Here is a 15732-nt window from a genome sequence, read left to right on the forward strand (position 1 = left end):
CAATGACCACTGGAGGGCAGCATCGCCTCATAGCAGACATTCTTTGAGGCGGCAGGAGCTGGGTTGATAGGAAGTGGTGTGTTACCTGCTGTATATATTATAAACAATGTCAAAATGAAGATAGGTATGAGAATGAGCATAAATTAGAAATGAACCCGATGTTAATTGCTCCAAAATGTAGCATAGCAGTGTGGCATTTTTGACAATATACTTCATATATTTCCTGTTGGTGACTTTTAGGCTTAGTGTGCAGTGACGGAGGGAGTCCTCTAGGTGGCGACTGCGCTTCAAATACAGGTCTCGCACACCAGAATGACCAAGTTACCTCCAGGTCACTAGTTCATTATTTCTGTTAGGCTCACCGTCTGTTTATCTGCGGTGAGCTACGTGTCTTTATCAGCATTAGCTCTGCAGATGGCAGGACAGGACTTCCACTGACCTCTCTAAGCGCTTTACACCACTTGTGTAAAGGTGCCACCTGCTCATCAGGAGCAATTTGGGGCTCAGTATCTTACTCAAGGACACTTCAGCATGCAGCTGGAGTTGGAATTCGAACCAGCAACCTTACAATTACTAGATGACCAGCTCTACCTACTGAGCAGGTTCCCACTTTGGTCCAGAAAGAAATATATCTCATGAACGTTTGGTTGTACTGACATAAAATGCTGTACAGACAGCCACGGTGGTGAGTGGAGGGACATTTTGACTTTGCCCCTAGCGCCCCCATGAGGTTGAAATTCGCTCTTGGTGCTTTAAAATGTCTCGACCATTAGTTGCAGTGCCACAAACTCTGGGCCAGTCATACATGTTCCCCTCAGGATGAACCGTAACATCTCCATCTTTCCGCTGACCTTTGTAACAAAGCCACCTTCAGGTCAACTTAAGTCAGTTCTCACCTTGAACCATGAGTAAGAAGATGAGACCTTATTGGCCACTGTGCATTCGGGAGCTTGAAGCAAAGAGAGTGAGCAGCTTTAAATGCCTGGACGTCCACATCCAGCTGGAAGCTGCAGAGGGCCCAACAGCGGCTGCATTTTCTGAGGAGGCTGAGGAAGTTTGGCGTGTCGCCTGAGATCCTCAGCAACTTCTACAGCTGCAGAGCTGTTGAGAGCATCTTGGCCGGCTGTATCACCATCTGGTACGGCAGCACTTCTGTTTCGGACCACAAACACCTGCAGAGAGTGGTGAAGACTGCGGAAAAGATCACCAGGACTCCACTGAGCATCTACCACTGCCGAGTCCTCAGGAGAGCCGCCTCCATCCTCAAAGACCCCACCCACCCCCAGCACGGACTGTTCCCGCTTCTTCCCTCAGGCTGGAGGTACAGAGGTGTTAAATCCAAGACCACCAGACTAAAGGACTCTTTCGTTTCCACTGCCATCAGACTCCCAACCAGCAGATAGGAGTTTACAATCACGTTCTACCTCATAAAACTGTCCCGACTGTTCACATTTTGCAAATGCAGAATTGCACAGTTCAGATTTGCTCTGTTTTATTATCATGGTCGTCGCCGTTTTTTTCTTGATTTATCACGTAACACATTTATTGCACTACTCAGTGCTGATCACATACAAACCACCATCCTGTTCGTTGTCAGTTTCTCTCCGCTTCATTAGTTTGTTACTAGCGTCACGGTTCCCTGTTCCAAAATGGCCTCCTAGCCAAAACCAAGCTCCTGCCTTGCACACCTCCCACCCTGCAGTCGGCCATCATTATGAGTGTTTGTTGGTCCAGCGCGGCGCGGTGCATTCCGGTTGTTGTAGGTCTTCCTACCTTGTTGAGCAAAAGGGAATCGAAACCCTTTTGATCTGTTTTCTCTGGTCACGTAGTGCCACTTTCAAACTGTCCCTCCATTGCATAGACAGCTCAGTTTTATGCAGTGGTCGTCTACCCAGCAGCGAAATGCTTTACATTTATGAGAGGCAATTCAAACTCATGATTTTAATATTTACACTGTGATAGGTAGTAATACAAACTCAGAACTCAGAGGACAGTTAGGTCGCAGAACACTGTTTAACGCTAGAAAAGGTGGCAGGGTCCACCACAAATAAACAAAGTAATACAGTATGGAATTGTTTGTTTGTTCAGTCATGAAAACAAAGAGTTTGATTATTTAGTCGTTTGTGCCCCTCCGTCTCTCTCACATTCAGTTGGAGACATTATGTCCTGTATGTAACCCCCTCCTGGCCCATATCATGTATTTATTTCTCTGATGGCCTGTGTCTTCATCACTGACAACCAATAATAACACACACCATTCATCAAAAATCAGAAACACCGAACTGCCAGAGTGAATATGAAATCAGATTTATTCCAGACGTTTTGGTGGTACAAGTGCACAATAAATCTGGTCGTTAACAGTCAGCCTTATCCATGTTTCTGTGTAACTCAGAGCTAAAAATGGAAGTAAAGCAAAACACCATTTATATGCTGGAGAGCTCCTTTTCTCTCGGAGCAGGAGAAGAAAAAGAGGATCCCGAAGGTGAAATGTGAAAGTGTTATATGTGGCCGCTTTTGACGATGTCACGATGCACGACAGGGCGACGGGCAACTGAGGAGACGCGACAGGGAAAAAAAGAGGCGCTGACACTTGCCTGTCGCGTATGAGTCATAAATGCAAGACAGCCGTCAGGACCTCCCTGTGCGCGGATCTAAGAGTCGTCGTTCTGCGTGCACTGATTGTTGCTTGGTAAGGATTCTCTGTCATGACACTACAAGTATCCTCCTGTCTGTACGACAGCACATCCAGCAACCAAAAGACAGCCAAGGCTGACTGACAAAAGGAAGAGAGGACTGACTCAAATCTCTGCTGCTCTCTGTTGTTTCTCTGGTGATCTCTCTGCCTCGACTTGTGTTTTGATGTAATCTCTGACTCTCTGTAGGTATGTGGTGCCGAAGAAGGGGGAGCGGCAACGCCAGAAGCATTGCACAGATCTGCCGGCTGTAAATGGCTGGGTGCAAATGTTTCTGAGGCTGCTGCTGGGAAAAGAGTGGTGGGCTTACAGAAACTTTTTTTTTATGATTGGGCGCCCGGGAGAGGGGAGGGGCAAGAGAAGGAGAACAAAATGAGGGAAGAAAGGGAATAGAGACGATGGCAGCTGGCGCTTTTAGTAACGGCGAGTGCCGGAGGAGCTGGAGGTCATTCTCATGCTGCTGCTGCTCATGCCGCTGCCGCCGCCATAGCTGCCGCCGCCATAGCCGCCGCCAAAGCCGCTGCTTACGCCGCCATAGCCGCTGCTCATGATCATGCCACCGCCGCCGCCCATGCCGCTGCTCATGCCCATGCCGCCACCACCACCGTAGCCGACTCCTGTTGAAGAGAATAAAACGTTTTCAGATGAGATGGGCAGACTTTTAATTTCTCTCCATCTTACGCTCCATTTCAAAATTTGATAACTAAACTGAAATCTTTGCTGAAATGTTTCTCATTTTTAATTGTTGTATCCTCGTGAATATCTTAGAGATTGCTTGAAGTGCAAAAATGCAGCTCAACACATACCGAAGCCGCCGCCGCCACCGCCGCCGCCGCCGCTGCTTGAGCTCTGTATGTGGATGGTTGCAGATCCACCGCCGCTTGAAATTCTGCAGAAAGTTACACAAGAGAACAATTTTAGCCACCGATGCTGCTGCCTGCACATTGTGATGCCATGCGCTTTCTCACTGTGTCTCAGGAATCCAAGGTAGCTAAGCTTTTTTACCTGGACTCCTCTCCTTCCAGCAGCTTCTTGTAGGTGGCGATCTCAATGTCCAGGGCCAATTTGACGTTCATGAGCTCCTGGTACTCGCGGACCTGGCGGGCCATGTCCTGTTTGGCTCTCTGCAGGGCGTCCTCCAGGTCTCTGATGCGGGCCTTGGCGTCCTTCACGGCCAGCTCGCCGCGCTCCTCAGCCTCAGCGATCTGGGCCTCCAGGTTGCCGCGCTGAGAGGGTTGGAAAGTAAGCAGAAGCTTAAGATGTGATATGTCTCAAACGCCAGGCCTTCTACATGTCCATGATCCGGCTTTTTGGCATGCATTCGGTCTACAGTCCAATTCAAGTGAAGGTTACTCAGGTGGTTACCTGTCCCTTGACTGCCTCAATCTCATTCTGGAGACGGCTGATCATGCGGTTGAGCTCAGCAATCTCATTCTTGGTGTTGCGAAGGTCTTCTCCGGCCGAGCCTGCAGACGACTGCATCTCCTGGTACTGAAGGAGCAAGATTGGAAATAAGTGTCGTTACAAATTCCCCAAAGAATCCTCACGTCCACTTTTGCGCGACATTAGGTGATGCGGTGAGACGACGCTCTCTCTCTCTACCTACCTTCTGCTGATACCAGGTCTCAGCTTCAGCACGGCTGTTTGCGGCGATTTGTTCATACTGAGCCTTGACTTCGGCGACAATGGAGTCCATGTCCAGGTTGCGGCTGTTGTCCATCTCCACAATGACGGAGGTGTCCTTGATCTGTCCCTGGAGCTCACGCAGTTCCTGCATGAGAGATGTATGTTGTTTGTTTTTAAAAAGTCTTTGAAATTAGCAAGTTCCCCTGAAGTGACAGTGACATATTGATACGGAGGTGAGGTTCGTTGTTCTTACCGCCTCGTAGACAGCTCTGAGGAAGTTGATCTCATCCTGAAGGGCGTCAACTTTGGCCTCCAGCTCAACCTTGTTCATGTAGGCGCCATCCACATCCTGAAATCAGAGAAGGAGGAAGTGGTCGGCATTGGTAATGTGCAACAATTCATTCCACTGTTGTTGATTGTCGAGGGGGAGTGACAGGTGTTGCCATCGCAGCCTCCACTCTCACCTTCTTGAGGAGCACGAACTCATTCTCCACGGTGGCACGCTTGTTGATTTCATCTTCATATCTGAGACAAACAGGAGAAAAGACAATGAGGCAACGGAGAAGCCGCGGGTGTCATCTGCTGTTGGTCGGGCGCTTCGCTGTGTTTCCCGTGCTGGCGTGAACTCACTTGTTCTTGAAGTCCTCAACCAGCCCCTGCATGTTCCTCAGCTCTCCCTCCAGCTTCATCTTCTCGTTGCCGAGCCCGTCCAGCTGCCTGCGCAGGTTGGCGATGTAGGCCTCGAACATGGCGTCGATGTTGGAGCGGGTGGTGGTCTGATCCTGCAGCAGGCTCCACTTGGTCTCCAGCATTTTGTTCTGCTGCTCCAGGAAGCGCACCTGAAAGATAAAATCACACGTCGAGTTTAGATCCACTGTCGTTAAAATTCAGCATTAGAACAGCATCGTATACTGGAAATACTCCATATCATACGATTTATGTGCTTGTTGGCAATGTCTGCTTTCTTTGATTAAACTACACATTTAAAAAAAAAAAGCAAATAAGTAGGTTACATTTGCTGGTCCTCTCCTTCATGATTGGGCTCGCTCGCCCTGAGGTAACATAAGATGTTTGCCTTCTTTGTTTTACTTTCCTCAGGCGATCCATCGAGCCACACCTCTGTGTGACTTTCCCACACAAGACGCAACAATATTGGCTGCTGTTTTAAAATGCTCCCTAGCGCTGGGACGTTCCTTTTTTTTACTTTACAGTGCCCCCTATAGAAGGTGGAGCCCATCACTCCACCTTTGGGTGTGCGTGTGTCTCTGTGAGCTTTCGCCACACCTTAGCCTGGCCACTCCCCCGGGCATGACCGCTCCCTCGCCTCCAGGATGCATGCCTTCACTGAGCGAACTTGCCTGCCGCAGCCCTAAGGAACTGATGCTACGCGCCTGAAGCTGTAAACGTTCACATGAGTGCTGATCCTCTGAAATGTTCGGTAGGCGCTTGATCCTCGTTTGCCTAACACCGCCACATCATTAAATATAAGGAAGTCTACTCTGCATGATGAGGGCGGGAACAGATCAGCCGCTTGACGACACATGAGGTGTGGCACGCACACACACACACACACACACACACACTGCAGAAAGAGCTAACGGGGCATGTTTTCTTGCAGGGTGCGGTTGACTCGTTCGCCTGAGAGAAAAGGCCCCTCATCACCTTCACCGGGTCTTTAATTATGCATGACAGTGCAGATGCATGAATTCAAACAACTCCGCGATTGCGCTGCCCCTAATCATGCGGAATGACTGACAACAATTCATGAAAAAGCCGCGTTACGCGATGCATTGCGGATAGTTACGATGGGCTCCACTTTCTGCAGCTCCCCTGGAGGTTTTGTAGGTCCTTGCTGCCATGGGACTAGGTGATAACCTGATCCCTTCTTCCTCTCATACTGTGAGCGTGGAGTCACTGGATACGACTGTTCTAATGTTTCCTGCCTCGTGTTCGGCACCGGGACAGCTGGCGAGGGGCCGATCATGCCCACAGTGAAGCGGACGGAGCAGCGGTCTGCTGTCAGATTGGGTGGAGGTGCGAGTATTGGTTTGAAAAGAGACCTTACTTCAACCGAGTCTACTGTAGTCAAAATTAATAATACTGCATTTGGCGGTATCGGTTCTCGGAGTAAGGTTACGCTACGCCCTGAGTGTGCACAGGTCTGGATCAGTTGCTGTGTAATATTTAATGAGCCCAGGTGGCCCTTTGGAGGCAGGTTGCTGCAGCTATAACACAAACCAATGAACTCTACTGTCAGCTCATCCCCCATCTGATATTTCACACAACGGCTTCTCAAGTAGATCAACGTCTTAGTGAATTTATGGTCAGATATAAGGTTTTCAGCATCCTTGTGGAAAGATGTGGAAACCCATCGGGAGCGTTTTCTGTAGCTTAAAAACGGCCACTCACCTTGTCAATGAAGCTGGCGAAGCGGTTGTTCAGGGTCTTGATCTGCTCCTTCTCCTGGGTACGGACAGTGTTGATCATGGGGTCGATATCAACGTTCACGGGGGCCAGCAGGCTCTGGTTGACTTGGACGTTTGAGATCTGAGGCACTATCATACCGCCACCACCACCGAAACTACCCATACCACCTCCGAAAGAACCACCGCCAAAACCACCGCCGCTGCCACTACCGAAACCAAGACCACCACCGTAACCACCTCCACCGCCACTGCTTGAATAGCTAAAACTGGAGCCACCGCCACCACCACCACCACCACCACCTCTTGCCATGAACATAGAGCCAACAGAGGGTGATGCCATTGACATCCTGGAGCCCACAATTGCAGATTGGGAAGAAAATGATCTTCCTCCTCCTCCTCCTGAAGCTCTCAAGCTACCGCCGCTGAAACCAAAACTGCCACCGCCGCCGCCGCCGCTGCTTGTCCTGACCGTTTTGGTCATGCTCACTCTGGAAGAAGTCATGACTGGTTTGTTTCCTCTGAAAGGAAAGATTCAGAGAGAAAAAGGGGGAGCAGAAAGATAGAGAGGTCTGGCAGAGCACACAAAGAGGAGAGTCAAGTCCCTCTGAGTGTCTCCTCTCTGTCCGCGATGGTCTTTTATCTGCCTCCAACTGTGGAGGAGGTCCCAACGAGCTCCGCCTCCCCTGCACCTCCCCCTCAACCCTCCTCCAATTACCTGGATCCTGGAAGGGTGCACCTGTGGGCAGGTAGGCTGGCTTGGAGCAGCTCAGCCCGTCAGACAGGTAAGAGTGCCACCCCTGTAAAGCGATCGGGGCCAGGCACACCCATATTTCTCGCAGAGGAATGGCATCCAAGCCTCGGAGGAAAGACATTTTTGCAAAATCAGTTCGACTCAACTTGCTGGGGGCTCTGTGAGAGGTTTGAGTGATTGGAGGGGTGGCAGGGCGGTGTAGGGGCCTATACACTCACAGTATGGAAACCTCAACTGAAACTTATAGAAGAAAAATCTCCCTGGATGTTTTTTGTAAATTGACCCTGCATGCGAATGTATGCATGTCATCACATTGTATGGGTGCGTCTGTGCACCGTATCCTAAAAAAACATAGCCAATAAAAGAGTAAAATTAAAAAAACGGACCACACCACGTTAAAATTCTGCCGCATGGACAGACCATCTGAGTTTGTTCTTCAGGGAAATGTCGTCAGTGTCTGCGCACACCTGTTCTGATGGAAAGTCAGGTTGTGAGTTTTTTAGTCCGCAAAACATTTCTTGACAGCAGTGCAGCATTCTCCTTAACAACTGAAGCAGATGGGGACTTGTTTTACACCCTTTTAAAGCTGAAATATTCACTCAGCTAAAGGCGTTAGATGATGTGCATGAGGTTATTTGTGGGGAGATACTCTGCGTACTCTCACAGTGCCTCCAGTCTCTGATCACAGAATTCATCAAAGTAAACAACAAAATACAAAAATATAAATGCTGCCGACCAAATAAACTTGATTTGGGATACAAAACAAAACTCGTAACTACTGAAACAGCGATGCAATAACACTGTTTAACTCCAGAAATGTTGCTGTTTTATTATTTGTATCATAAAACTAATGTGAACAATTCTATTATATTAGGATGGAAGCAGAGGGGCCTCCAAGGCCGATACATTTAAGGGTAATTCCACCAATTGTATACATTAAAGTGTGTTTACAGGTCTTGGAGAGTACTACACTATGTGTTAAAAGTAGTATGAAGTCCTTTTGTGGCTCCAGAAAACACTGCATGGAACCTGATTAATTGCCTACATTACCCATGATGCAACTCAATGTCTGAGTGGCATCACTTGAGGCAGTTTATCAGATTAAATGCAGCATCTTGGGACCCACAAAAAAGTTTAGCACTACGCAGTAGGATGGCCCAAGACCTATAAACACACTGTAAAGTGGTGGAGTTACCCTTTAAAAGCTGGGAAGATGTGACCAAAATTATTATTTAGCACAAATTTTTTTTAAAAATTGTCGTTTGGGAAAATGACCATGCTGTAACGTAACCATTGACAGGGAAGATGCACATGATTGTAAAACTGGATTTTTAATTTTTTTGTTGATACCCTAAATGAGTTGCATTATATTGTATTCTCTCAGATACATATGCAGGAAAAACAGTAAGCAAAATAAGCAACAAAATGTTTAATTGACAGAATTCTTAAAAGGAGTTTTGTCTGTAGCAGAGGGGCATAAAAGCATGTTTGGTGAATCTTATCCAGGTCTGTTTGTGCTGGGTGAGGCACATTTCACTAAAACTTCAAGGCAGGAAAAACAAAAACAAAAAAAAGCGAAAGCTCAACTCACTTCAAGTGAAGGTGTTGTTCTTGTAGGTGGGCGGTGGCTTCTTTTCACTTCTTTAAACAATGGCACTATCAGCAAAAATCATTTTAGATACAGTAACAACATGAAGAGATCAAAATACTTGATAACCCCTTTTAAGGAAGCCGCTTTTGTAGGCAGCCTGCTCTCTGCACAGAGTAAGATACACAGAGTGGAATGTCTAAACCTCAATGCTCATTTCAAGGAAAACACACATTTTGTCAGAGAAAATGACTCAAAGCCATTTCCTTAAGTGAAATCTACGTAGCTGAAACGCTCCTATAAATTGTTAAGGTACAAATTGAGTACGAAACAGATAAATAAAGTGATCTTAAAGAATAAATTGGAAACTGACACATAGAAACGGGTCTGGAATTCACAAGTTATTTGTCTGATTCCACAATCCTGTTATTTATGCGTTCAGGCCTGCAGCTTGTAGTTGCTTGAGGGTGCAACACTCATGCCGCACCACGTCCTTTTAGTAGTGTGACATCATCGCTACGGCTCAGTAAGTTTCACTGCCTGTTAAATGTAGTTTTCTCTCACGTTCACTTTTGTGAGTTTCAACTTTAAAAAAGGGAAAGTGCGTTGCCCTTTGAATCTCTGTTGCGTTAACGTCAGCGTGCAGCTAATAGAACGCCAGGAGTTAAAAGCAGAAGCCATATTTCTTGTTCTGTCAGACGTGGAACTGTGGATGCCTGTCGAAACACATCGTTACAACTCTGGTCTAGGTGTTGGCACAACTGAGTCACACCCCGAGGACAACGCCACTGCTTCTCTCTTCTTTTTTAACATCGGCTTTGTGTAAGGACATGCGCAGCGTAATCTGTTTTGGCGAATCTGTGCATCAGTTGAGCACGTTTTGAGGAGAACACCGAAAATATGTTCATATCTTCAAGTGTTTACGGCTGACTTTGTTTGCAGGTGCATCCGCAGTCGTTTTTCTGTGACGATGGTCACAGGTCAAGTCAAGCGCGGTTCATGTGTGGTCAGAGATGGGCAAGAAAACCCACTGTACCCAACTAATATCATTGTGTAATATCAATTGGAGATGCCACTTTAGTGTATAGTATAAAGAGCAACACATGAATGCTGCTGCTGCCATTATATTGCAGAAATGGGGGAGGGAAACTAAACAGGACTAATGACGCGCCCTGACATTATTCAGTTTTTGGGTCTGGGGAGTGCTTGGTGACCTTGTTGGCGCAGATTCAAAGAAGTTAAACGATAGCCCGCGCTGGAATGTAACATTAAGTACATTTAATCAAGTCCTGGACTTAACAAGAAGAAAATGGAGGTGCTTCACCTGCGTACCTTCTCCTCATGCCACTTCATACTTCTACTCCCCTACCACTCAGAAGGAAATAATGCGCTTAAGTTATCTCTGGAAACGCAATACATGGCAAGCTCATAAAACGTATAGATGGAATTACCAAATGGGTTTGACGAGTATGGCTGACACAAATAACTGACTGACAGGAAATTAATTTTGACAATTATTTAAGTCATTTTTCATGCAAAAATTACATTTTATGGTTCTGCTTTCTTAATTGGGATTGGTAGGAATCATGTTCAATAATCTTAAGGCTTTTCTTAAAAATAAAAAAAGTCAGAGCTGAGTACTTCAATTTGAATACATCATGCAAATTTCCATGATAATACTTATGTACTGACATTCATAGAAGCTAAAAGGAACTTTTTGTTGATTCTGGCGCCCCCTGTGGACAAAACCGGTATGAACACCACACCACCATCCTCTTGAGAGTGAAAGAAAAAAGTAAGGATGCATAGCGATGAGGTAGTGTTTCTATAATTTTTGGAATGTAAGATTTGTCACTGCAATATGGGAATAAAAAAAAAACAAAGTACACTTTGTTGAAGTGTTGTTCACACATTTGAGTTAGCCCACATGCGACCTACAGCCAGCAGACTGAGTCACTCAGCAATACCTATTTTTGTTGAGAAACCTAAATTTATTTAAATTTGTTAATCACAGTTATATAGAAATAGCCAACCTTCTCACTGATGGCCTGTTTCATAGCGTGTCTTTCGTTTTGACGATTGTTCTGAGTTCTGCAATGTATCGCTAAAGATTTAAAAGTCGATGATTTATGTCTAATTTAAAAAAAATTAAACATTTATGTGCACATTTCCTCTTCATGCACAGTACCTATTTGTGGAACAGATCTCTACTGCAAAAACAGTAACTGATGTGTCAGACACGAGGGCCTCACCCTATTAAATTTCTAACCTTTTCACAAAAACTGACAGTCTTTACAATGACAATCATTACCTTTAACTCAAAGCACCATAAAGGCAGTGGCACCCACAAATCTGGTACAGGATTATATTTGATCTCACATGATATGACGGGTGACATTTCAGGCGTTCTAGTCCGTGCATGCAGAGGAATGTTCACAAGCTCATTCACTATGTGAGAACCGACCTCGAGATGGGAGTTTACTCCACTGAAACTTGGCAAGAGGCAGCGCTGAGAAAGGACAGAGTAATTAAATGAGGACGAGCAGTTCACTCTGACTTGCAGTACCTGCTATTTTCTCGCACCGATTAGGTCAGTGTTTGTATAATGTAATGCTGTAAACTGATCCCTCTCTGTTTCTGGGTTCACACTTCACTGCAACCTTCAGTTTTTAAATGTCACTTTTTTTTTTTTTTTTTGCTGTTTGTCTCGGCCGGGTTAACGATATCTGTTCAGTCTTGTGTCGTGAGTGCCACGCCTTCGTGGTCAACTCAGGTGTGTTCAGCCGACTGGAGACATTTGAGGACGGTGGCATCTCAGTTGTGTTACATTTGCAGTGGAACAGTGTTGTTGCACCAGGACTTCTTAAACTTGTTAATGACACCTCATGTCCCAAGTTCATTTTTATGGTACATAGTTGAATATCTGCCACAACTACCTATATGCAGAACTGAGGAGGAGAATAATCTTTTGCAAAAAAGAACATTTATCAAAGGAATTACTCGAATTCCTGAGAACTGTTGATATATTTCCTATCTGTTTGAATTTTAAGGATACTTTTGAATGCCAAATGATTTTCTTAAAACAAAAAAACAAAACTTTACCGATGACAAAGCAACAAAGCAAAACTGCACATTTCAGAGTGGCCTTTTATTGTGGCCAGCCTAAGGCGCACCTGTGCTACATTCATGCTGTCTAATCAGCATCTTGATAAGCCAAACCTGTAAGGCGGGACGGATTATCTCGGCAAAGGAAGAAGTGCTCACCAACACAGATTTAGACACATTTGTGAACAGTATTTGAGGGAAATTGATCTTTTGTGTATCCAGAATAGGTTTTAGATCTTTGAGTTCAGCTCATGAAAAATGGGAGCAAAAACAAAAGTGTTGCGTTTATATTTTTTGTTCTGTGTATGTATGATGGCCAGAAAGTGTCACAAGGCCGCAATGAAGTTGACCTTTGACCTTCTGAATATAAAATGTCATAACTTCGTCATTTATCGTCATAATTAGCATGTAAGTGTTTGAGTTATGCCAAAAACATCTATTGTCAGGACTGTTGACCTTTGACAGTGATTTCATCCGTGGTACCAAGAGGACTCATGAATAGGTGCCATGAGTGATAAATGTGTGCAGCTGTGTATACCAATGCAGAAATATTTGCATATACTCTCACAAATATGCATTAAATAATTAAGTAACAGGCTAACTAAGCTATTGCTAACTAAACTGCTGCTCTTTCCTCTAACCTATGTTTGGCTTCAGCGACTACACGCTGTTGACTGTGCAGCTCAGTAGAATGATCGGGACTGAAAACAGCGTCAGAGACAGTCAGATGCCAGTTTGCATCAGCAGTGGGCAAAAACGGCGTGTAGAGCCGGAATATTTTCACATTTTACTTGATGAATTGATGATTTATTTTCACCAAACCAGAAGTGAATGTGGAAAGACAAACATAAGCTTTCCTGTGGGTATTTAATTTATGGCCAATTTGAATAAACTGTGGCATGTACGATATCAAGGCAATTAAGCGTGCCTCACCCAGGAATTCCACAAGTTGTGTGTACGTTGCAGAACAGCTTCCCAGCGGTTTTGCTCTCGATCCGTCGTCTATCAAGCCCGACCAGCTCCATCTTGAGTGCAGCACGGCGCAGTACTGCCGGACAGCTAGTGTTGCGAGACCGAGGAGTTCCAGCGATAATAACAGAATCAAGCGCTACTGCAGTTCTATGTGTGTGATATAAACACAACGACGAACAGTTGAAAAGGTCTCTGTTCCAAACCGAAGGAAAAGAAGAAGTGCTTGTATTTGTCTATTTTTTGAAATGTCCGTGCTGGCATCAACACGGAGTGTTTTATTATGGACAATAAACAGGATGTTACGTTTCGGTGTGTGACTTCCTGTCCGCTCTGTACTGAATTCAGATGAATTTATGCGCCGTGCTCCGGCATCCCGCAGAAGTAAAAGCCTTGCGTATCTGCCACGAAAGGGTAACTCCTACTCCTCAGCCTCGCGACGCCAGCTGTCTACCGTACTGCGCCGTGGCGGGCTCAAAAAGCAGCTGGCGGGGATTGGCGGATGACGGAGCAAAACTTGATCGGAGCCGTAACGCAGCGGACACGTATCCAGTGGAAATTCGGGTAACGCCACGCAGTGAACCCAAGGAAAGTAAACACGTAGACTAGAGTCAAACCTATCAGCTCTGCTGCCGTGATACGAGTGGAGACTGAGCGAAAATGGATCCACTGGAATTGAGGCGTCAGTTTGGTAAAAGAGAGAAACTTAATTTTAGACGGTGTGTGGTTGTATTTGGTTTTAGTAAAACAGGCATAAAAATATTTCATTTCTCGACATGCTGTGAGTTTGGATAGTTTTTCCATTAGAAAAACATACAAGGCATCAACAACATCATTAACTGCAAAGGCACAATTGTTTTATCTCCGATGAAGCTTCTTACACATACATGTCTCTTAAAAAAAAATAAAAAATGCAAAAATGCAGCCGTGAAAAACAGGTTCGCTATTTACATGGAAGTACATAAACAAACACTGGAAGCTTGTTTATTAGCTCATCTTCCGTCTGCAGGGAGATATTGCTTAGGCCTTAATAAAATCCTCCTGACTCCCTTCAAGTCTGAACAGAGCCTAACTGACAAATGCCTTCCGGACTCTTACTGAACGCAAAAGAGAGCTGAATATGAATCAAGTCTGCAGTGGATTTACCTCAACTTATCATGAGGAAGAGCTTTATCTATTCCTACACTACCATGGCAATTGCATGTGCTTTGAGATGTCCGGGTGAATCATAAAACCAAGCACAGGGGAAAAAAAACAAAAAAAAAAAACACTTCAAATCACTGAAGATGGAATCTCTCTCTTTCCTGCCGCTTGTGAATTCATCATCAGACTGTTACTTGGTGGGGCTTGCCAGTTTATTCTTGTAGAGATCTGTAAGCTTGTATAGGTCGCGGTTTATCTCCTTCAGGCAATACACTGAAGGTCAAACTGCAGAACTCGTTCTACTTGGTCTATGTTTGTACAGGGCATTAGTCCCACTGAAGTTCTCCGTCTCCGCCTCTGTTATGCTACGGGGGATAGCATTTAAATGACAGATGCCGTTCAATAATGAAAATACTTTCCATCCGAATCTTCCCCTTTATCGTTTAAGCACAGACACGGACTATTCCCTCACTTTTCAAACTGACATGTCCCGCTAGGCTCTTGGGAGTCAGTGCACTCAGTTACAGTAAATACCTGTGATAAAGGTGTGGCGCTGACTGCATCTGCACACAGTTCTACTACTCCCCGTTTCACATAGACACAAGCTAAAATTACCTTGCTCTACAAAAGCAACTACGAGGGAGTGGTAGTGGACCAAATCCATCAAGCTAGAGGGGAATTTTACTAGACTGTATAAAAGGATTATAATGGCTGCCGCACCTTCACATGAATTAGGACAATTCAGTACACGATTCAGTTAACCACCGTGAGCGCGGCCTTTCCTTCTTTTTCAATTTTTCTGTCATTTTATGCAGGAATAAAAAATGTAAACTTAGAGATTCGTGCAGGTTAGTCTCCATTGATGGCATATAATGCCCAGAATTTAACTCAAGTCCAGCAGTTAAGTTCCTTCAGTTTTCACCGCTCCTGTAATACCAGTGCAGATCGGTAGGGTAGGGTAGGGTAGGAGCACAGGTCGCTAATGTTAGCACCACTATCAGTGTTGATTTTCATTTGATGACTTGGTCAATAGCGTGAACTTTTGTTGGATTGCGAGGGTCCATTTATTTTTCCTCTCCATCAGGTAAATGCTAAATGGTATTGTGATCACAACAGGATTGCCAAAGTAATGTCCCGTCACTTATGTTGATGCCAACATCAACGACTAATGATGCCATATAAAAGTCTATACGGGTTGTTCCATGGGCAGAGGCCCAATCTAATTTTCAAGCTTTTTCCCAACCCCCACTTTTTGATCGAACCCCTTGCCCTTCAGGACAAAGTTATAAGAAGTTGTGGTTTAAATCCCCCCTGTGAAATGGGAGAAGACCCTCATGGTCATCAGTTACATTTCAACTGTGGTGATACCGTGGCAATCCTGGTACCATCAAAAAGCCATTTTTATAATAGAGATTGACAAAGATGGACTCT

General features: G+C 45.3%; 1 protein-coding gene across 2 annotated transcripts in view; it reads right to left on the minus strand.

The window, feature by feature from the left end:
- Positions 1–2291: 2291 nt before the first annotated feature.
- Positions 2292–15732, minus strand: part of LOC119023512 (keratin, type II cytoskeletal 8-like) — a 31861-nt gene continuing 18420 nt past the window's right edge. The window contains exons 1-9 of one of the 2 annotated variants that reach the window (XM_037105510.1): positions 6729–7349; positions 4950–5158; positions 4784–4844; positions 4573–4668; positions 4300–4464; positions 4059–4184; positions 3699–3919; positions 3500–3582; positions 2292–3310 (exon numbers count right to left, since the gene is read on the minus strand). In XM_037105510.1, the coding sequence (XP_036961405.1) occupies positions 3108–3310; positions 3500–3582; positions 3699–3919; positions 4059–4184; positions 4300–4464; positions 4573–4668; positions 4784–4844; positions 4950–5158; positions 6729–7247 (1683 nt within the window). In that variant the 5' untranslated portion in view covers positions 7248–7349 and the 3' untranslated portion in view covers positions 2292–3107. Of the gene's footprint in view, positions 3311–3499; positions 3583–3698; positions 3920–4058; positions 4185–4299; positions 4465–4572; positions 4669–4783; positions 4845–4949; positions 5159–6728; positions 7350–15732 lie in introns of those variants that run through there. The other variant, XM_037105512.1, reaches the window with a different exon arrangement.

Source organism: Acanthopagrus latus, chromosome 7 (assembly GCF_904848185.1).
Source record: "Acanthopagrus latus isolate v.2019 chromosome 7, fAcaLat1.1, whole genome shotgun sequence".
NCBI classification, from domain to species: domain Eukaryota; kingdom Metazoa; phylum Chordata; class Actinopteri; order Spariformes; family Sparidae; genus Acanthopagrus; species Acanthopagrus latus.